Consider the following 23,988-nt stretch of genomic DNA (forward strand, 5'->3'; position numbering starts at 1 on the left):
TAAAATGTTGGTGCACAAATAAAAGTTTTGGTTTGTTGGAATTGAAATACCACTACTTCTACCTTACACGCCTCATCACAAAATCCGTCCAAATATGAAACTTTTACGAAAAAATATTTTAGTTTTTCCATAAATGAAACCAAATTTGTTTGAGTTGGGGATCGTTTAAAAAAAATGTATTAGTTAAACAAAAGCTGGAATAATCTTCTTTTCGTTATTTTTAGCGTTGTAATTTTTTCCTCTAAACCCTACTTTATTATAAACAGAAATCATTAATTCGGTCAAACATTTAGAAGTTGTTTAAGTAAAAATAGTAAATGCCGCCGTGTTGTATTCATTGAAAACACGTTTTACTTAATTTCACATCAAAACACACTTATCTAATTGTTAGGATGTGTCAGAATAGAATATATTATTGCATTTGTTTGTACAAGTCTGTTTTATTAAAGAGCTACACTATCAGTGTCCGGTTTTTTAACCACTTCATTATACTGGAAAGTAGGCCAGTGAGTGACCAGCTGTCATCCAGATAAGATAATCAGCTGTTTACATGCACAAGTATCGACTGATCAGCTGACCGAAGTGTTACAATACTGCGCAGACAGCTTACAGCTGATTTTGGTGTTAGTACTCGTCTGTAGAAGGGTGAAATCGTAACTATTGTTGGAGGCTCTCCTATGGCAGTAAGTTCACAGGGTTGCCAACATAAAGTAGCTAAATATTATGTAATCATTTTAATGTTTAAAAATATACCTTTGTTTCAAAAATATCTAAAATACAATATAAATAAAGCCACTAGGAATTAAATTTAGGGTAAATTAAAAACACATACAGTAGTACCTACTTAAAATAAAATTACCAGTTTCTATGAATAAACAATTGTTGTAATTGTTTAATACTTTTTACCATTTAAAAACAAATTAATTGCATAAAATGTGTTTTAATCTGTTAATTCACTTAAATAATAAGTTTATTGATTTGCACAACTGAATGATTTATTAATGACTAAATAACAAAAGTATTGTTAGGAATAAACTCTAAAATAAACCCTCAAATGTGATTAAAAACAGAATATTGACTTTTTGTTGGATATCATCTAATTGTATTGTTTTTTTGGATACTTTTAATAAATATAAAATAATCAATTGCAAATAATAAGTTTAGATGTTATCCATAAAATGTAATTGCATACTTTAACAACTATAAATGTTGGAAACGAGCATTAAAAAGCAATTAACTCTATATCAGCCCCTTTTAATCGTCTGGATAGGTTTTATGTCTTTACTTTCATTTAGGTATATATTCTTTTTTCAAACAGGGTGAACTTAAACATTAAAAATGATTCGGACTTTTCCCACATAATCAAAAGTATATAATTTCAGTTCAAACTTGTGTTTAAGTTCGGATGTACAGCCAAAGGCTTTAAATGATCTAGACTAGAACTTGCAAAACACAATGTTTACCTCTCAATATAGATAAACACTATGTGAATGTGATAGATAAAAGGTTATGATACTTGGTGTGGTCTAATTGATGATCCTAGTTTTGGCAAGGACCAATGATTTCGACTTGAGCCTAAAGGTTTATTTTAAAGTTAAGGATAATATTGATTTCGGACTGTTGTCAGATAAATGGTTCATAACTACAGTAAGTGATAACCCCCGAAAGTGGAGAAAAAACGTTTGAGAGGAAAAAAATAGTTCGTCACCACTTAACCAATAAACGACATATTGATGGTTTCTCGTTTTGAAATTTAAGGTTAATGGTAACCAAGCAACGACGACAATACAAATAATGGAGTTTTCACTAATCTGTTCAATCTGTGGTTGAACAATTATTGTTGACTAAAATGTAAATGAACAAAGCAAGTGTGCAACTTATCTACCGACTTTCAAAAAGTTCAACTTAAAGGACAACTTACTGGACACTATACAATTTTTTTGTGTCCCAAATTATTTAAGTTTTGAAAAGTGAATTCTTCAGCGCGCAAGAATTTCCGCATTACGACTCAGTTTATGGGTGCTAGGCAACGGCAACAATGCAGATAACAAACTACCTCCTTTGTGCTATCTTTTATCCAAACTTATTGAATACGGCTGTGGGCTTAATTTGTATGGAAATAAATTACAGTTAATAGATTTTTCGCAACTAATTGCACGGTGATTTTAAAACAGCTGTTAACATCAAAGTGTGGATAGAATAACTATTTTATTTCATACATGATCCTAATTTATTCGATCCTAGTTTAGAGAAAATTTGCGTAAGAAATTAAAACAGCTTAAAACTATACTGACACTACTGGCAGTGAATATGAATCAGCTGATTGTAGCATTGTTGTCGGGTTGGCTATCTTCCACTGTACGGGAAAACATGAAACAGTCAAACGTGTGGGCTTATCCAATACAACACTAACAATGTTACTATTGTGTTCCATAACGGTTGAAGCTTGTGTTGTATATGGTCCTTTGTAGGCAAGATTTATAAGCTTGTTATAAAGTATGGTTTGCTACAATCACTATCAAGTTTTAAAATACTGGTTTGTGTAAAAAGATGCCTGATTTAGAAGAGTAGCCGAATATGGGTTGCATGCATTAGGCCTATTGACTTTTGGGTCTTAGAGATCCATGCACTTCCTTAGGAATCTCTTCAAGCTGTAATTGTGATAAAGATTTATTAAAAAGCTACGTAATATTGGTAAAATTATGTTTGGCTGTAAATGAACTCGTTTATACTTGTTACATTGCCTCGTGTGACATTTAATTTTGTAATTGAAATTGTGTAGTATTTATTTGGAACCGGTAATCGACATTGCAACCCAAATTATTAAAAAAATATCAGGTTTGATTTAGCCACCCTCCAGAATGTGCTGATATAAAATATTGAAATAACTTTTTGATAAATATTCTTCTATCTTACACACAAGCTTTTTAAACATTGAAAACTGAAATACCAACCTAATTGTAGACATTTATTTAATTTAAGAAATTAAATATACTGTATTTATTTATTGTAAACTATCTTAAAAGTCTTCATCGGACATCAGAATGAAAAACTGAGGGGGACTAAGAAACTTGAATAGTAAACACACTCTGAGAGGCTCATACAACTATGTTCTCCCAGGGGGAAAAACTGGGAACAGCTGGTCTTTTTAGATGGGATGTTGTTATATCAGCTGATCATTATTTTATCATGATTGTTTTTGTTTTGTCACTAAGGAGCTATTGTATCACACAATATGATTGGTGCATCTATGGAGAAATTATACTGACAAACAAACATTTTTTGGTCTTTCATCTGCAATTTTCATTAACTTCCTTCTTCAACTGAATAAAGCTTTCAAGTCTCATCAAGGAGTTTTTAAACGTTTCATTCCATGTGTAGGGTCTAGGGTGTACAGTTAGTGTTAGGTAGATGATAGAAGTTTTGTGTTCATCTGTAATTTTGTTCGGTGTGATTGTGAAGAATGGCTGTAATGCTCTTATCTCTAAATATACCTCTTCTACATAAGATCTGTATTACTCTTCTTGTTCAAAATCATTTTCATCTTCAATTTGTAAAATATATTTGATGAATTTATGCCAATAAGATTCCCCTGCTACAGTTAATCTACCAGGAGCATCATACACTGATTCCAACTCTTTGCTTCTTAACTTGTTTTGTCGACTGTTAATGCAGAGATTTAAATTTCTATGGAACATTGTTTGTCCTGAGAAAAAAAGTAGGACCAAAATTTGGAAGAGATTGGCTGGGAGAAATAAAGATGGATTGGACTAATATCAAAGTGGTTGAGAGTTCAGAAATTTCAACTCTGGATCGGAGGGATTACATCAAAAACACCATAATAAAATAATAATCAGCTGATTAATTGATCAGCTGGTATAACAGCTGTCTACTTCAGTATCCAAATGCTATGCTCATAAACACAGGCTTGTATGATGCGTGTCCGTAATTGTTGTGTTTTGTTATACAGGTCAACATGCTGCTCCCCTACATGCCATTTCTGACAGACTATTGGCCATTTCTGGTGGCTGGTGTAGCTTGCTTTGCCGCTGCCAAATATCTATTCACCGTTGTTTCGGAGGCTCCTGATGAAAAAACTCTTGGAGAAGGTTTGACACTTTTTTCAAAACCGATGACTTTTTAGATTATAAACTATTGGAACACAGGTGATAAAATATGGATACAAACTTCATCAAGTTTAATTATTGTTAATTTGTAATTAATACAAGTATACAAATTGGAAATTGGTACCAATTATTTGCTACCACATACACTAAACAAAAGGTTGTAGTTTCAGTTATATCATTGACTATATTTGAAACCCTAAAATCAAATTGAGAAATTTGCATCGTCACTTTGTTTTATATCATGTGACTAATAGTTAAAAAAAGAAATATTTATTGATTAAAATTGATTAAAAGTCAACGGGAACACTTAGGGAATCCTGTTTAATATCGTAAAATAAACAAACACATTCAACTTTTATTTCCTTAAAGTAGACAGTATGAAACAAAATTTGTTTGCAGTTTTTTTTACTGTATCTAGAGTAATGTTTTCAAATCCTTCACGTGCTGCGGCACAGTTAAAGTAAACTTATTATAGATAGGGAACAAGATTTACTTGATTTATTTTTAATTAGGTAATAGATATCAGTAATCTTAGGTAAACAATTCAAAATAGAGTTGAAACCAAAGTGATGAACAAATCAACAGAGTAGTGTATTATGAAATTGCACGTGTTTGTGCAAGTTGTCATGGGAAATGAATCAATAAAGTCCAAGTGTCTTCTTCATAATGCATTCATACTGTTGACAAATGGCTCAACTCAACACTTGATGATTATAATCCCTTCCATTACGTATTAGATTGGACGTTAGACTAAGTAACAGTTAAATATTTTTTAAAGGACACATATACGATTCCTACAAGACACTAAAATATAGAACCCAAATGATTGGTTTGGGCTGAATAGGAAGCTAAAAATATTTTTCTAGCTTCGACTACTAATAGAACTACGGTAGTCGTTTAAATCCCTTGTTAATTTGTTCACAAGTTTTATAATCAAATTAACATAGTTTTGTTTGGGTATTATTTTAATTTATTTTTGTGCCGTTACATTATGTCCTAAAAATGTTCACTGTTATCACATTCTTGCAGTGCCTAGGGTTTGGCCTTGTGGAATCACATAGAACAAGGACAAATAATACATTTCAAAATTTGATAGCTTTAAGATGGTTTAAAACTGGACCCAGTTGAGGTAATGAATGATCCTACATAAATAAAAAACCAGCTGATCTAAATCAGTAACAAATCTGTCATCTCATATTCATATTCGTCTTAATTATCATAGACAAATAGAATAAATATAGACCGTCAGCAGTGCTGCGGTGAGTATAGGTTCTGGCGTCCACCGCTAGGATTGCCGTGTAGTTACGGTGCCCACCGCTGCAGCGTCTGCAGGTAGCATATGGCGAGGAGTCGATAAGGGGAGCGAATCGAACACCGAGTTGCACATCGTGGAACCTTCCATTGACAGTCTATATCTATTCTAATTGTTATAATATACAATGCAACCTGTTGTATCGGTCGTAAAAGTGTAATCTGAATGATTCTGGATTCTGGCTGGAAACAGCTGGTCTTAGTCAGTAACAAGCTACACAAGGCATTTCACTCTTTCTACACTCATCCTTCACTTGTATTCAGGTTTAAGTACATTCAGTTGCACCCCTATACCATAACTTTACTGACTGTTGACAGAGGAGGAGCTCATAGGGGAAGACGAGCTAGACATGGACAGTGTAGACGGGGGCCAAGACCCTGACATAGCCTCAGCCCTACCCTGGGACTTGGAGCATGTGCCCTACATCTTCACTCGACTTTCACTTGAAGAGTCATTACAGCAGTGAGTTTATAAAAAAAAAAATTAATGTTATATATTTGTATGTTGGTTATACTATTTGATTAAATATTGTGGATAGTTGGTACAAAGAAAATGTATTAAACCACCTGCAGTAATGTCTTGACCAAAATTTGATGTTTATTTTATACTATTCCGACCTTTGTGGGCTCGTTAAAAATTGTTTGCTATCTGAACAACTGTTGTGGGCTACTGTATCCTGTGTCAATTAAGCTAGAACAAAATTATAGCTCTGACCAGTTTTTACCAGACAATATAAGATCGATTCTTTTTCTGCACACTAAATGATGCAAGAGATTTTTCATTGAACTTTTAACTGATTAATTTAGGCTACCTATGAAACCGTTTGAGTTTCCTAAATGAAATACAAATTCTAATCCATTTCAGGTCCAAGGAATTCTATGAGAAGATGAACACTCGTCGCACAGTTCGCTACTTCAGTGCTGATCCTGTGCCTAAAGAGGTCATTTACAACATCATCCGAGCAGCTGGTAAAAGGAAAAGCCTTCTAAGACTTTTTAGACAATCATTAAATAAAGTTTCTGACACTTCTGTACTTTGGTTTGAACTGAAAATTGTTTTGACATATTTCTCAATATTACTTCAGGGTGAATAATAAGACCACATGATTTTCTTGTTTTTAAAATCAGCTTGGGTTCTTTTAAAAGTTGTTTTCTTTACTGTAAGCTTCGTATTTTGTACATTTTAACAACTTTGTTAACTCTTTGAAGGGTCAATCCATTTCAAGTGGTCCAGAGGTGGTTGCTTCAAGATTTTTAATTTTTTTCATATTTTTATCCTTGAAAGTATATATTATTAGAAGTACAAAAATACAATTATTTTATTTTTATTTTATTTTTCTACTGTATGGCGGTCATTTTTTTGTTACTCGAACGGCCGTTTTCAGCGATTTCAGAGCTCTACGTAAAATTGAATATCTCTGGTTCTACTAATCCTAGAACATTAAAATAAAAACCAATCTCTTCAGAAAGATCTGAACTTTCATATGGTAATATATTGATGCACTTAAAACTAAATATATAGGTCTAATTACCTGTTTAAAGTTTAACGCAACGATGTTACGAATACTGATTTTAAACAATTTATTTTTACATAAAGGCAATTGACTATGTGTTTGTTATTTTTTTATCTGATAGTTATAGGTGTGTACTCCAAATTCTCAAAGTTTCAAGTTGTGGACTTGCATAGGGTTTTAAATAAAAATTGTCAAAATCTTAAAATTTTCAAAATTTCAAAAGTTTGATGCTTAATATCTTTGTTGGGCATGAAAATAAAAATTTCAAATTTGGCTCAGATATAGTACTAAGTAAGAGTATTATGCTGTAATAATTTTATTTTGTGGACTCAACTGGTTTCAAAGTTATGAAACATTGAAAAGTACTAAATAAGCGTTAAAGCCGTAATAGCGTAGGAAGCATAATGTTATATTATAACTCACTATCAATGTATTTTTTAACAATGTTATATTTTAATCATATATTTTAAGCATTTTGATGTTTTAAAACACTCTTTGTTGTCTGCCACAGGTACAAATCTGTGAGAGGATTGTGTTCAGGGAATTGGTGACGTCCTTTGAGTCGAAATTGAAGTTCTAATTTAATATTTTTGCTACTTCTTTGCTGTCTACATAAAAGTATTGAATACCTTCAAGGGTTTGCTTTAACAAAAGTTAAACATATTCTTAGCATTCAAAATTTGGTTGCATATGGTACATTTTGGACTCTACTAGTGACATCGCTCTTTGTAGTGCCTCCTACACCATCGGAAAATATTGACTCCACTTTAAATGTATAGAAATGGATTTTATATTAATATTGTTTTGGTTTTCAATTCTGTGTTTTATTTTCAATCCTTTTTGTTTATGTTCATAAATCTAAATTTGAATTAATAATACATGTTATCTTTTACATGTCTGATACATGTCTGACATGTTATCTTATGGGACGTCTGGCACTAAACAACCCTACTTACGACGTTGCAAACTCTACGCGGCCTGGAGTTAAAGGTGGCTGTGGCTATACAGTATCATAAAATGATTTCTTACAGAAATATTCAGTCACAGGTACTACAATACCAGCTGCGAGGCATTTTTTGCTACTGCGCAAGGAAAAAATTCCTGCAATGGTGTAGGAGGCACTACCAAGAGCAAAGTCACTAATAGAGTCTACAATGTACCATAGACAGCCAAATTTTGAATGATAAGGATATGTTTAACTTTTGTTAAAACAAACCCTTAAAATTTTTAATCGGCTCATGAATTTGTGAGATAATCACCCCCCTTTTCCCCTACCCATAACTTGTTTTTTAATAGCAAGGTACCCGCCCTTGTGACATATCAAATGAAAAATAAATTTCGCCAAAATTTTTCTTTTTTCATGCTCTTTCATTTGATATGTCACAAGGGGTACTTTGCTATTTAAAAAAAAAATTAAGTTCCGGGGGGGTGAGGGGGGAAATATCTCACAAATTTATGAACCGATTTTCAATTTTTTTTCATCAAAAATTTTCTTTTTTCATGCTCTTTTATTTGATATGTCACAAGGGGTACCTTGCTATTTAAAAAAATTAGGTTGGGGGCAGGGGGGGAAAGGGGGGGAATGTGAATGTAACGTCGAATTCAAAACAATTGGTCCCCCTACGTCAATAGATGATTCCCGCAAACTGCATATTTCTATCTATTGCGGTTTTTACATAAATAAAGATGCAAGTTTTTAAAAAAACACCCTGTATACAGGGTGATTCAAAAAGGACTTTACAACTTTGAAAATTCATATAAATCTTATTAAACAAGGTACAGAGCTGGTTTTGGTGTCGTTTTAAAAGAAAACACTTCAAGTTTTTTTAACTTAAACTAAAGATGTTCTATGTGACTTCCGTTGGATTTGGGGAAAATAATAATTTAGGTATGAAAAAATAGTGAAAACCGTCAAAAATTTGAGAGAAATTTACAAAATTTGGAAAGTAGGGCGTTTTTTGACGGTGAGGGAGTGCGATTTTCGAAAAACGCATAATAGAGGCTTGTAGGAAATTTAATTCCGAACCTACGTTTTTTCCTCAAATCTTTTCTAGCTCTTATCGTTTTCGAGCTATAGCCGTTTGAAAAAAACGTGTTTTGTCGTTTTCAGAGGTCCGCCATTTTGGAATTTTTGGGGGGGTTAAAATTTGAAAATGCGACTTTTTGGAATGTTATGGGTGGTTTGGGACCAAGAACTACAAGTGTGCGTAATTTCAACTCCCTAGCACATCTAGAAGTGGGTGTATCGCACTCCTTCACCGTCAAAAAACGCCCTACTTTCAAAATGTTGTAAATTTCTCTCAAACTTGTAACGGTTTTCACTATTTTTTCATACCTAAATAATTATTTTCCCCAAATCCAACGGAAGTCACATAGAACATCTTTAGTTTAAGGTAAAAAAACTTGAAGTGTTTTCCTTTAAAACAACACCAAAACCAGCTCTGTACGTTGTTTAATAAGATTTATATGAATTTTCAAAGTTGTAAAGTCCTTTTTGAATCACCCTGTATTATCATATTAAAGTTCAGATCTTTCTGAAGAGATTGGTTTTTATTTTAATGTTCTATGATTAGTAGAACCAGAGATATTTAATTTTACGTAGAGCTCCGAAATCGCTGAAAACGGCCGTTCGAGAAGCAAAAAAATGGCCGCCATACAGTAGAAAAATAAAATAAAAATAAAATAATTGTATTTTTGTACTTCTAATAATATATACTTTCAAGGATAAAAATATGAAAAAAATTAAAAATCTTGAAGCAACCAATTAATTTATTTCTGGACCACTTGATATGGATTGACCCTGAAATCTCTTGGTTATATTCACATTCAGTGATTTAATTGTGTATATTTTGCTATTTCCCTAATATGATGAACACAAAGTTTTAAATTGATTTATCAAAAGTCTTAAGTATAGCTGTTTCAAACCCGACTTCCAAGTGTGAGTCGGTGGCTCAGTTGGTAGCGTCACAGACTTCAGACCCAAGTCAGCGATGTCATGGGTTCGGATGCTGGTCAATGCCCCAAACATTTTATCAGTACAGTTCACCTTCAGTGGTTTATCGGCTCACCCCTTGCTTTGCTGGATACGTTCCACGCACAGATAGTCTATGTTGACGGGCAAATGTAAAGGTTAAATAGGTTGCCAACCTCTTAAAAGAGAATAGCCTCTTGGGAGAATAAGTATAACTAATCCTGAATTGTTGCACAGGCACAGCCCCTAGTGGAGCACACACCGAACCTTGGACTTATGTGGTAGTGTCGGACCCGACCATCAAACAGCAGATCAGAGAAATTGTGGAGGCTGAAGAAGAGGAAAACTACAAGAAGAGGATGGGTAAACAATATTGTTACTGTTTGAAAATGAAATCACTTAAATACACTTTTGCTGTAAGTGTTGAATGGAGAACATATTAATGTTGCTGCAGCTTAAATTATTACACAGTTCTTCAGCGTGTGTTGTTTTGTAACAATAACCTTGCCATTGTGGTAGCCCATTATAAAATACTATGCAGTCTCTTATCTCGGTCGGCCAAACGGGCCTAGGGGGGGGGGGGGCACCATAAGTAAGTCTATCACTAAGTCTGTAATATAAGTAAGTCTGCCACTGATTGGATGAGCTATATATTGCAACAGCTGTTTAAAAAGTGTAAGGTTTATTTGACCACCAATTAACACCTGCCATGAATGCAGGCAAGAAGTGGGTGATGGATCTGCGGCCACTCAAGACCTCCTGGAAGAAGGAATACTTGACGACAGCTCCCTACCTGATCCTGGTGTTCAAACAGATGTTCAGTTATACGGAGGACGGCGCAAGGAAGGTTCACTACTACAATGAGAAGAGTGTTGCTATCGCGTCTGGTATCCTCATCACGGCCATTCACGTGAGTGATACAAGCTGATTTTTTGTTGTATTGATTGATACCTAGTATGACATCCAACACACACTTAATTTTAGTCCCAACCTAATCACAGAGAACCCTACTTCACATCAAAGTTGAAACATTTGGTAGTGAAAGAATTGACAGCTGATGATGGTAGTTCAACTGATGACAGAATTGACACAAAAAATCTATGGCCACAATATATCGCTTAAGTATAAGTTAAACATGATTTGGATATCGGCCTACTACTTAAGTTAGATAAGGATAAAAACCATTATTCCTTACCCAACCATTATTAATTACCCCATTGTTCTTTTGGGAAGTTTTGATTAACACGTTATTTCAAATCTGCAAGTGGATAATTTCCCTTAATTTCTTTGTGTCTGCTTCACAGAAAGCATAGGTCAAGCTGCATTTGCAAATGAGTAAAAAAGTGTACTCCCAACATTCACATTCTTCTCCATAGTTTTTTGCAGTTTTGTTACTAACTTGCTTAAATGAGCCAATTTGTCTCAAACCAAATCAAGCATGACCCATTTTCCTTCCTGATCTCATAGGGCATTCTGCATGTTTCTAATGAGATGCAGCTATATACTAACTCAGATCAGTAAATGTTTCAGTCAAAACCATTAATTGAAGACCCACTGGTCAATCACAGTTGGGTTCAGTTTTCACCAAATGTATAATCCCACAGAATATATGACATGCTATGCTGCAAGTGAGATGGTGACTCTATAGAGTCTAGAGCTCTGCTTTTTGTTCAAGATGGCCGGACTGGTGTCGCTGACCAGCACGCCCCTCAACTGTGGCACTGCTCTGCGTACTCTGCTTGGTCGGCCCATGTCCGAGAGGCTTACTCTGCTGTTGCCCGTAGGCTATCCAGCAGAAGACGCTACTGTACCTAACCTAGCTCGGAAACCCCTGGACGAGATCATGGTTGAGATTTGAAACTCACAATGGAAAGCTTGTGACTAAAGTGAGATTATTGAAAGCAGGTACAGTAGAAGCAAGAGTAGGTTCTACATAATAAAGGAATATAATTGAATGATATTATGCAAATAACACAATACATAAAAGTTATAAAGCTGTATGAAACCTGTCACAAAAAATCGCTCTACTTAAAATAATGATGAAAATATCTGGTAGTGTGTCAATCACAGTAACTATATTCACACAGTATTTTATCAGCAGGTTTTTACTTTTTTTAAATACCACTTTTGTCTGTGATCTTTTCCATTCTGCAATTCGTAGTAGGAAATAATCTATTTCATGTTTCTATGAAAGGTTCATCATTAGTTTTATGTTTTGTGTGTTTGATAAGGTGGGAGAACAAGAACACCCAGCTAGTCATCGTTTTGTGCCGTTCAGACAGCCTTTATAAGTATGATTTATTAATTTTTTTTAATTTGTTTTCCATGATCTTGTTACGATCAATTAAATTGAGGATTAACCGTTATATTTTATAGTATTTATATTTATTTATACTTATATTTTATTGTATCAACGATTATTGGTAGTAATATTCAGTGTTTTGTTGTTCATATGCTTAGGTTTTTAAAAATATTTGGAGTAAGAGTATTGTATGTATATTACACCAAACTTGATTGTTCTATGTCTAAGTATAAGAAAAGATTACATGTAATTACACGTATTAAGGCTTAATTTGTAAATAAAGTAAGTGTTTGAGATATGTTGTTTGAATTAAATTTTTTTTTTTACTACTTAATGAAATGTCTTTTGAGTTATTAAGTATCGAATCAAAGCTTGAAAGAAATTTGGACTAATCCCCATAAATTTTACTGCAAATAGAAATGTAACTTACATCACATTAGGTTAATCGTAGCACCAAAAATATGTGCAATATTAAAAAAAATATTATGTTCTGCTTTATGATCAGGGTACAACTACTAACTAGTATTTAAAATTTTATATACCATAGTATTGTAAAATGTACTTTGGTTTGTATGCTTTTTGAATGTGATCCATGTTTCAATTTTGATTTTATGTTTACTGTGCAACACCAAAAATGTATATAAATAAATTTATTTGTTCTAACAATGAGTTTTACTGATTCCAGGCTGTAAAAACATTAACCCTCTGAGGTCAAATTTTTTTTCAATTTTTCGGCGAGTATATTTTGCCTTTCGAGCAGTCGGGGAAATGGCGTCTGGCGACCTATACTCACCATTCGACCGCAAAGGGTTAATACCACCAGAGGTGGATGTGGCTAATTTCTAGGAAACCTGTTGTTGATTGTTGTTGTTGTTGTTGGTGTTAAGCCCGCTACACACGGTCAGTTCGGCGTGTCAGTTTGGTGTGTTCATTTCTAACTGTCACTTCTAACTGAACGCAGCATTTGCATCCACACGGTCAGTTCGGTGTGTCAGTTCAACGTGCTACCTGGGGGTGTAATCCTCCTAGGTACGCTTTCCCTTCCTGGGAAGTCGTACTCGTTCGTATGTATTTTCATAAAAATGTTTATTTTCCTACACACGACAGATTTGTTGGTGATGAGATGGATCTCTTTCACCTTTCCCACAATACCTAAAAGAATGATATGGTTGATAAAGTTATTACTTGTTGTGGATTGTATATGACTTAAATGACAATAAACAAACTGTAAACAAAAAATGACATCTACAGTACACCGGACAGAGCTAACAAATAAATTTTCTTCAGCTTATTCTTAAGTATGAGAATTCTACTAAGGAAGTGTGTTTTATCTATGGTATAGGTTATATAATGACGCTGCGTATGCTCAAATACCAAAATTTGACTAACTGAACTGACGCGGCGGTACACACGCTCACTTCGGACTGACATCAGTTCGGTGTGTCACACCGAAATGATGAATTTTCATCAGTCCATCAGTTCAGTTTTTTGATGTGAGCTCACATCAATTTGGCGTACACACGATCAGTTCGGTGTGTCAGTTCGATGTGTACACACCAAACTGACACACCGAACTGACCGTGTGTAGCGGGCTTTACACAGTTGGGGACGGTAAAAAGGCTTTAATCTTTTTGTTTCAAGAAATATTTAATTACACTTACTTTACTACTACCAGTACTGTACAATTTCACTTCTCTGGGTACTGAAAACAAATTTTACAAAGTATAATATAAAAAAAATAAACTAACCTTTAAAATAAAAATTAATTATCCTCAGGTTTTTGGAACTGGGAGTTTTTTATCGCCGAGTAAAGAGAAAACAGGACATGCAGAGATTCAATCCTTGATTCATATCGAGGAATATCAAAAAGTGCTGCAACAAAATCATATGCATGGTTAGAATTCTGTAACATGATTTATGTATTTACACGAATACCTGATCTTACTAAGAATAATTTCTGGAGAAAAAAACTATAATTTTGGACCTATGATGCATATGTATCATAACATTTTAAAACTACACCGTATGCTTAAGTACAATCATCTCCTCAACCCCAAGGATTATTTATTGAAGTAATAAAGCCTAATTTCAATGTTTCGCTTCTCTCATGAACATGGAAATTCATAATTTCTAAAAAAGTGCATGGTGTAAAAACATACAGGAAAAGTAAAAAGTATTGAAATGCAAATTCAAAGGGGGCAGAGAATCCATCCATTTTGTCAACTTTGCCCGATCCATCAACTAGTTATTTAATGGGAGCCTTTTTTATCACGATATACCACAGGGCTAAATCACTAATTTCTGTAAAATACACAGACTTTTTAACACAGTCAAACTAATGGAATGACTTATGGTGAGCTATAGCGACTGTTATGACCCATCAACTTGGTCTGTAACAATAAATAAGGTGGAAGATAGAATTGTAGACCCTACTGCATTCAGTGACTGGCTCACACAACTATGTTCTTTTCAAATAAAAAACTGGCAACAGCTGTTCCTTGTAGATGGGATGTCTACTTCAGTATCCAATAGTCAATGGTTTGACTTAGTTATGCGTTTTTAGTGTATTCATTCAGAAATCAGTAACCTACATCAGCACAGAATCACAGTGAATCAATTAAACTATGTCCATTTTCATTTAAAAACTGACATAAACTTTAACACAAGGATAGAATGTCTAGTTTTGGTATAGTTACCACAGATGATGTCCACCAAGGTAGGCAGGTCACAATCCAACTCTCCTGTAGATAGTCCGAGCTGGTTGAGCTTCTCTTCAAACTGAGGCGGCCACTCCTGCATCAAACTGTCAATGTCCGGCATCGGTCTGAAAATAACAAACTGGCTATATAGTCAATGCTATGATGTTCTCACATAAGAAGAGATGTCAGAAGAAGCAATACGAGGGCATGTGATGAATTTAGGTCCGTATTGAGGTCTTGTCGCAGAAAAGCGAGCTTATACAAATCTGAGACAGTGTTCTTTACTTCATTCGACGTGGTCACTACACTTATAGCCGGTTCACCGATAAGTGACTTTTAGTCTAGTTATACTGTAGTAGTAAAAAACTGAGTGAGGGAAAAACGAAGCTCTTGCTAAGCTGTAATCACTTTCTGTGTTAGGTTTTTGTGGAAAGGGGGTCTGAACCTTAACTGCCTGTAGACAGATGTGTAAGCAGAAAAGTAATACGCACTTGAGGCTTATGTAGTTCATAGAAAGCCATATACATCAACACACTAGCACACGTTTGCCAACCTGGCATTCAGTTTCAATTGAGACAGTGAATAAAGTTGATATAACTTTGCTTCCTTATCAGCACGTTTAAGATTACCGGGATATACTGTTGTTCTTTGATGGCTTCATAGAGACATCCCCTATAAGTTTGGCAATCTCACATGCTAAATTCCTCAAAAAGCCTGAAAAACTTTGGCCTCTGCCTTAAATTGAAATGGTTGAAGGGCCTAAGCTAGCATACACCTTGCAAAACATCGTAAACATTATGAAAATAATATTTACAAACACCGCCAAAATCCATCAACCTCTTAAGCACATTTGCTACGTTAACACCCTACTCCATTCACCTGTCAACTGACAATGGACTTAAATCGCGGTTGACGCCTTAAACCACATATCATATAAGGAATTTCCCGGGAAAAAATTCCCGAAGTTTTTTTCTCAGTGGTTTCTTATGTATTTTTTGACGCTGAATCCGATTTTAAACTTTGCCACCTCGCCAGAGGTGAGCTAACTTCAGAAATCGCAAAAAACTAATAAAATACTGTACTTGTTTTACTTTTTTGCGTATAACTCACAAACGGAGTATTTTTTTGCAATAACTGTCATTTACTAAATTAAAGTACACTAAATTCCCTACAATATACGTATAATAACTTTATTTCTATGATGTTCCAAACTGACGCTAGAGCGCGCTCAAAATTCATCATTTTCTTTTACCTATTGGAAAACGTAGGAAACACCATTATAAATAAATCCTTGGATTAGACACCCAACGAAGTCTATTTGATGAATATTGATTAATTTATCATTATATGGTACCATTAGGTCACATTTAGTGGTAAAGAAATTTAAGAGATGTTTATAGTCGGTAACCATAGCAATAAATAAATAACAAAACAATTTTCAATTTAAACTAGAGGACCCATGCTGCTCTGCAGCGTTAAAATAAATATAATATCCGAGGAATAATCAAATTTATGATTTTTGATTGAACAATACAGTATCTTAATCGCTTAAATAAAAGCCGATATTTCACTGAAAGTTCTTAGACCAAAATATATAGGATTATATAATTATAACTGGTGAAATACATCTTAAATTGATGTAAGAATTTGAAAATAATCAAATTATATTTTTTAGTCAAGTAATTCAGTAGGTAAATATATGCCGATGCTTGGTGTGAAACCTGTGCGTGCATACCTTCAGTTTGAGACCTCAATCATGAAAATCGGTTGGGTAGGAGAGCCAAAACGAACTCGGCAAAGAGAAACCAAATTTAACTCCCATAAGAAATACATGGAGAGCAAATTTTGTTTACATATAAGCCGAGTGGGATTATAGATAAATAAATGCCGATGCTTGATGGCAAATCTGGGCGTGCATACCTTCAATTTGAGACCTCAATCATGTTAATCGGTCGGGTAGAAGAGCCAAACGTAATCGGAAAAGAAAAACTATTTTTTTAAATATATAAGATACCTTTGAAAATTATTACTATAAATCAATGTGTCAATTATAAATATAGTTTAATATGCTGGGGCTGCAGTATAGATAACATTTTCCCCATATATGTACATTATATAGATAGTATCTTTATAAAATGTACACACTATAAACAGAAAATAGACAGAGATGTTGACTGAAATGCTATAGACGAGCTTCTATTTATTAAATTAACATGTACAACAATAACTTTTATTTTCCTATTTTCTCCTCACTTGTCGTCTTTATTTTCTTGACTGGCTATGGGTCCTCGGATGTGGGCTGAGCTTTGAGATGGATGTTCTGTAGAAGGACTTGGGATGTTGTCCTTATCCAAGGGAACATCTTCTACTTCATCTCCTACGATGGTTGGTTCGGCGTTGGAGCAGTTCCCCTTACACTTCCCACATATTTTTGAGCAAAAGAGCCTCGTCGGCAGCCGCAGTTACCTTCTTGCATGAGCATGCTACCAGTTTCAAGAGAGCATCTGGGGCTGGGCTCCGTAAGGTAGTAATAGGAACAAATGAGTTTGCAGTCCTTCTCCAGCCCCAATCCTCGGGTGACAACTTCTTTCTTGAACTTGGTAAAACACCCTCAGTGTTGTTCAGCTGCAGCATCAGTTGGTAGAAGAGATAATATATTACCATTCATATTATAAGCTGATGTAATACAACTCTTGAATCGCAGCTTATTCAGCTTGTTAGTGATATGGTTACCACCATACAAGGCCACCAAGAGTCTCTCCCCTGCCTCAGTAATTTCGTTTGTTGTTGAATTGGGATTATAAAACTGGCAAAGATAGGTATAGAGGTCGTTATGTCTTATAACTGTCTTATGACTCGACGTCCGCTCTATTCCAACAAGGTAAAGTAAAGGCACTAAAGACAGTCAACAAAATAAAGACGGCAAGTGAGGTGAAAATAGGAAAATAAAAGCTATAGTTGTACATGTTAATTTAATAAATAGAAGCTCGTCTACAGCATTTCAGTCAACATCCCTGTCTATTTTCTGTATATAGTGTCTCCATTTATAATGATACTATCTATATAATGTACGTATATGGGGAAAATGATATCTATACTACAGCCCCAGCATATTAAACTATATTTTTAATCGACTCTATGATTTATAATAATAGTTTAATTTTCAAATGTATTTAAATTGAAAATTGTTTTGTTATTTATTTATTGCTATGGTTACCGACTATAAACATCACTTATATTTTTTTACCACTAAATGTGACCTAATGGTACCATATAATGATAAATTAATCAATATTCATCAAATAGACTTCGTTGGGTGTCTAATCCAAGGATTTATAATGGTGTTTCCTACGTTTTCCAATAGGTAAAAGAAAATGATGAATTTTGAGTGCGCTCTAGCGTCAGTTTGGAACATCATAGAAATAAAGTTATTGTACGTATATTGTAGGGAATTTAGTGTACTTTAATTTAGTAAATGACAGTTATTGCAAAAAAATACTCCGTTTGTGAGTTATACGCAAAAAAGTAAAACAAGTACAGTATTTTATTAGTTTTTTGCGATTTCTGAAGTTAGCTCACCTCTGGCGAGGTGGCAAAGTTTAAAATCGGATTCAGCGCCAAAAAATACATAAGAAACCACTGAGAAAAAAACTTCGGGAATTTTTTCCTGAAAACATAATCTTTTTTCCTCATATGCTTGGACTAACAGAAATCTATTCACAAATCGTTTAAATTTTTGTCTGTTGCTGAAGTGGTTATTTTTAGTTCTGACACTGGTTCCAGCCCAAAAGATATGTTGATGAAGAGGTGATCAGCTGTTTGTCGTTTATACAAATTTAGTTTTCAGCTATACCACACCCAGCGGATTAATTCATAATACAACTGTCTACAACTATGAAATGCCTTATGACATTTCTACTACTTAAACTTTGGTCGTTCCCTCACCTAGAGTATTGCACAGTAGGAGCTGGCTTACTCTTATGCAACTCACTGATGTCATGAATCCACCTGTCAATGGCCTTCTGGTTCTTGTCAGCTTCTTCTACTTTTTTGACAACCTAGAAAAAATATATGTATATATGTTCACGAAAAGTGTTCAAACTACGGTTTTATTACTAGTTGACATCAACCTGTTACCAAATCACAAATTTAATTGATAGCAGAAAATCACACATGAAGAATCAAAGCAGGTAGTTTGTGAATTGAAGAATATAACCATTTGGCTATCCAGTCAGTTTTACATGAACCCATATGTAACATGTATATACAGCGTCATCACTTCGTACCATAGCTTTGGCCGAGGACTGCTTGGTGGTGACTCTCAGCTGTAGACACAGCACGGCCGGGTCACTCTGTGTGACACAAGGCTCGTCTAGTACAGTCAGCCCCAAGCCATCTGGTTGTCCGTCAGGTCGGGCAACCTTCAGAAACGCATCAATGTCACCAACAGCTGGGATGAAGTCTGGGACAAATGGTCTCAACTTGTAGTCCAACTCCATATTCTGAGGAGTGTAACTGCAAAAATACACAAAGTCAAAAATAACTTTATAATTAGTTTACTTCGCTATTTTGCAATTGGGATAATATTGGGCCAATAAAAAGGCGGGCTTTCCTGGCTGAGGCATAGCCAGGATAGAATTTTAGCAGAGTTGGTTTCTAATCTTGAGTTGTCTAACTGGGAGCCCACTACAAAGACATTCATCATTCCACTGTCGTGATTCTAGACAACAATTTTAGCTGTAAAGTTCAATAGAGAAGTTTGAATGTACTCAACATATCAAACTTTCTTGAAATTATTTTTCAAAACATTTTTGATAGAACCATTATTACTCTTGCTTGCAGTGGTAGCGCAGTTGAAACTGAAGTTGGTTTAAGCTTGATTTTGAACTTGAGCACACAACTTACCATTTTGTTTTCTTTAACTGAACAATGAATAGTAGAAACAATACGGGTGGCTTGTGAACTTTATGATGTTCATTTTGTAAAGGAACCAAATCATTTACTCTCACTTACTTCTAGGATTGGAATGCAATCCAAGCAAAGAACACTTAGCAAAAATATCTTACAAGGATAAATACTAATCAAAATAATTCAAATCAATTCTTACTTGGCACATTTGTATTCTTCTAGAACTCACTAGTAAGTGTTCTAATCATAACTGTAAAATACTTCTGATGTTTGTCAAAAACGTTAACAATAACAATATCAGACAACCTCTTCAACTACCTACTTACCAAGTTATGTACTGAAATACTTCTCTGATGTCCTGAGAAACATTCAGGTGGTCGTAATCTCTCGGGTTGTACGACCTGGAAAAATTGTTTTATAAGTTTTCATCTGCATGTGCTAATAAAAAAACATACACCAGTAACTAATCTTAATACAGTTGTCTTTAATATCAATGAGAATTCAATTCAAGTTCAATAAAGTTTTAAGAAAATAATTTGTGATAAATGAACACAAATTGTACTTGCATGCTGTGCAAGGGTTGATGATATGTGAACAGTCAAATCTTAGTTATCTTACCAGTCAGTTCTAGAACACAGTCATCTGTTTCCTAGAAATATACCTTCTAGCATACTTTAACAATTAATTATGATTACATACAAACTCTCAACATACCCCTCCAGGAGAGCGGCTTGGACATCGTCGTCATCGTCTTCACTGTTGTCCGAGAGATCAGAGTCCAGCTCCGCAGATACGTGAGTTTGTTGAGTGCCGCCTCGGACAACGCCTGACATCGGCCTCGCCTTGCTCATCTGACAATCAAATAACCCATCTTCTAACAACAATGTCCAAAGAATCTGGTAGCTGGTTCCTCAGACAGGAAACAAGTAGACGGTTGGACACTAGGTCAGATATCCCGAGGAGTCGGTTATTCCTAGTTCGGATATGAGGGGTTCTACTAATTTGAACCAATGGTGTTTTTGGCCTCTGGGGACATCAAAATGAAAAAGTAAATCGGTCCCGGGCCTAGGTCTTACCATGAGACCTACGGTAATAGCTACTTCCCTATGGGGAAATTCGATAAAACCAAACAAAAAGGACCATCCAAAAGAGTAGTAGCTCAATGAAATGTTGAAAACATAAGAGTTTCAAGGCTACAGAATCTCCATTTCTCTAGGTAGCCTGAAGCCCTAGAGCTTCTGTTCTGTAAAAACACGTCCACAGCTAAAACGAATGCTTACCCTCCACTGCACTTTCTCAGGTACTGAGATCAATGTGCAATCAATCCTCAAGAGGCCAATGTTAACAATCCCTCTCAACCACTGCATTACCCAGAGCATATTTTAATGGATTTACACTGGGTGACAGTGATGCCAAGTTGTTGGGGGGGGGGGGGGGGGAAATGGAATACTCCCCAACAAAAAGCAGGGTCTGGATTCTCCCCCAGAAAACTTTTGCATAGACTAGGGTGAAAATCACACATTTATATGTATCTTTTAATGAATTTTCAGATTATTTTGCATGTAAATAGTCCATATAATCTCACTTAATTACGTAATACTGAAAAATATTTACAATGTTTTTTTTTTATACTTTAAAAATTCCAAAAAAATTTAAATGGGAATAATAACAAAAATAAGCCGGCACCACCCATAGCCACTGGGCGACAAAATCTCAGCACTGGGTGACACATATGTCGCCCAGTTAACATGTTATAATATGCCCTGGCATTACCTACAGTAAAGTTCTAAGTTCTATCTAGACATCCCAGAAACAAAAGAACCCTGGGCCATTTTGAGCCACGCAGGTATGAAGGGTACGCCACACCTACCGGTTTCTTTTCGTTTCTGCGCAGGTTGTTTTGTTCTTGGGATGTTTATAGTCCTAGTGGGCTGTGTAATAGTGTTTTATTTGTGTACCTAACACCTTGATTACAAAATATTACTTTCTTATTCTTTATACCACAAACGAGAAAATTACCCGTGAAGTCATCTGCCGCATAGGTTCTTTCATCTTGGGGTCATCATGGCCATTTCTACTTGTATTGCTGGCTAAGCTCTCTGGCGTTGGACTTCGCACTTCTTCTGCATTTGGTACATCTATGCTTTCGTCGTACATCATGGCTTGCTATCATCACATGGATTGAATCAGTGTAATTCAACAACAAGTTAGAACCAACCTATCTATATATATATATATCAACTGTGATTATTTAAAAATAAAACACTTGACCTCATCCTCATTAAAAAATCATCAACATTCATAACACTGGGACAGTAGCGTCGTCCTGTAATCCAGCTACACTTGGAGATCAAAAATTGTGGATATTCATAGGCATGATCTGTGGATGCAATACACCTTGGTGTGGATTAACGCTATAAGGAAGGTAAAAAAGTGTATTTTTTAGTAAAAAACTGTTAGCTTGGTACTGTAAGAAATAAAAGAATTTGTTAAATTTTATCAAAATGTATCCATTTGCATGCGACCTAAAACAGTTCCTCCATTAGAATAACTGACAGTTTCAAATTTACAGGTTTTTTGTCTGTAACCATAAAATGTACGAAAACACAAAAAATATGCCAAACTATTGGTTTTCAAGTTCAACAAAATTGTATGGAAAGAAAGTGCATGTTTAGTCGGTAAAAAATGGAAAAAGCAATTTTTAACACATAAAATCTTGTTCCTATAATGCAATCAATAAAAAATCTCCCATTTTAAAATGCCTAAACATTGCTATGAATTTTCTTTTCTTTAAAAATCTAACTAAAAATATAGCTACTATTTTGATTTTTTTAACTTAAATAAATTGAGCTGTAAGTTATTGTGTGTTGTAGCTTTATTGTTATTTTTCTAAAGAGTTATGGAACAATTTGGATTATTTGTTATATTTACCTATATGAATTTTAAGAGAAAATGTATGTACTGTAGCTTTTTAAATGTTGTTGTTTCATGTACATTGTGTTATTTTTGAGTGTTTTACGCCAGTGGCACATTTTACGTTTTGAAAGGGAACGGTCCAAACCCTGGTCTTGCTACTATCTACCGTCAACCTTTTTGTTGGATAGCATCATTAATTCATAGCCCAATGACAAATGGCATCTGGGTCTGGAAATGATCTCGCTTGGATTCAAACCAGCCGCCTTCAGATTAGAAGGCGACCACAATATCCCCTCTACTACCTAGACCAGGGCCGCGTTAAGGGTCACTGGAGCCCTGGGCAAACTCAAAAGCAGTGCCACCTTTTTTCCTAGTGCGGGCGGGCAGTAGTTGTACGGTGCCCCTCAACCACTGGCGCCCCTGGACATATGCCCAGTTTGCCCGTGTATAAAAGTGGGCCTGACCCAGACAATTAACATATTATTACTTGTAATAAACTTGTTATTACTGTATAACCCCTCCTGAAAGTTTTACCATTTCTCTAACTTTATCTGAGTTTTCTGGAACTGCGGTTTGAGCTATAATGGGTACACTTCCATATCTATTGGCATAAACCACCGAATGAAAATATCGATCGATATATCGATTATTCGATTTATCGTTTGGTTAGTTAGGTAAGGTTAACCTAACCTAACTAACCAAATGTTAAACAATGGAATAATCAATATTACTCATTCCGTTGTTTGTGCCAACAGGTATGGAAGTGTACCTGCTATAATAGGTAAGTAATTGTTTAATTAAGGTGAATATTATTGGGGCCATTAAATAACAATAAAAAAAAACTTTCATTAGGGCAATCAAAATTATGTAGTAACTAACTAAGTTAACTAGAGCAGCATTTGATTAACTTAGTCACATTCTAAATCTTACACAATGTAAATTAAATGGAATGTATAGTATTTGAATTGTACTAACCAGACTTTTAGCACAAAAATAAAACAGCACAACCCGATATCAAAGCAAAGCTTGAGAATATCTCACAGGAGCTTATCAGTCCACTCCTCCACTCACTATTTACATTCAGGTTATGAATCTGTGTACATTTTGTCGTTGCTATGGATACGGATAAATTCCTCTACATCTGTCTCTAGACGTTCCGACGACAGATGACAGATGCATCTTTTTTCGTCTGCATATTTCGATAAATGCCAGCTGCTTTGCCAAACAAACAAAAAACAAA

At 34.8% G+C, this 23,988-nt stretch overlaps 2 protein-coding genes across 4 annotated transcripts; one reads left to right on the plus strand and one right to left on the minus strand.

Annotated features, from left to right (window-relative positions):
- The first annotated feature begins 645 nt into the window (after positions 1 to 645).
- LOC128999891 (iodotyrosine deiodinase) lies at positions 646 to 12,515 on the plus strand. Of its 2 annotated transcripts, XM_054426646.1 has the most exons (8): positions 646 to 683; positions 3,971 to 4,109; positions 5,757 to 5,901; positions 6,304 to 6,407; positions 10,161 to 10,286; positions 10,643 to 10,833; positions 11,599 to 11,828; positions 12,155 to 12,515. In XM_054426646.1, the coding sequence occupies exons 1-7, from the start codon at positions 678 to 680 to the stop codon at positions 11,779 to 11,781; spliced, it is 894 nt and encodes a 297-aa protein (XP_054282621.1). In that variant the 5' UTR covers positions 646 to 677; the 3' UTR covers positions 11,782 to 11,828; positions 12,155 to 12,515. The 2 variants fall into 2 exon arrangements, with proteins under 2 accessions (XP_054282621.1, XP_054282620.1); XM_054426645.1 differs by having other exon boundaries at positions 11,599 to 12,515.
- Positions 2,562 to 23,844, minus strand: LOC128999890 (intraflagellar transport protein 46 homolog). Of its 2 annotated transcripts, XM_054426644.1 has the most exons (9): positions 23,724 to 23,844; positions 21,852 to 21,998; positions 20,547 to 20,683; positions 20,159 to 20,233; positions 19,211 to 19,439; positions 18,870 to 18,982; positions 14,922 to 15,049; positions 13,974 to 14,097; positions 2,562 to 2,651 (listed from the first exon to the last, which is right to left on the minus strand). In XM_054426644.1, the coding sequence occupies exons 2-8, from the start codon at positions 21,990 to 21,992 to the stop codon at positions 13,988 to 13,990; spliced, it is 933 nt and encodes a 310-aa protein (XP_054282619.1). In that variant the 5' UTR covers positions 21,993 to 21,998; positions 23,724 to 23,844; the 3' UTR covers positions 2,562 to 2,651; positions 13,974 to 13,987. The 2 variants fall into 2 exon arrangements, with proteins under 2 accessions (XP_054282619.1, XP_054282617.1); XM_054426642.1 differs by lacking the exon at positions 2,562 to 2,651 and having other exon boundaries at positions 13,886 to 14,097.
- Positions 23,845 to 23,988: the final 144 nt, after the last annotated feature.

This window comes from Macrosteles quadrilineatus, unplaced genomic scaffold (assembly GCF_028750875.1).
Source record: "Macrosteles quadrilineatus isolate MER2022 unplaced genomic scaffold, UCM_ALF_1.0 Scaffold_8__2_contigs__length_117827958, whole genome shotgun sequence".
NCBI lineage: Eukaryota > Metazoa > Arthropoda > Insecta > Hemiptera > Cicadellidae > Macrosteles > Macrosteles quadrilineatus.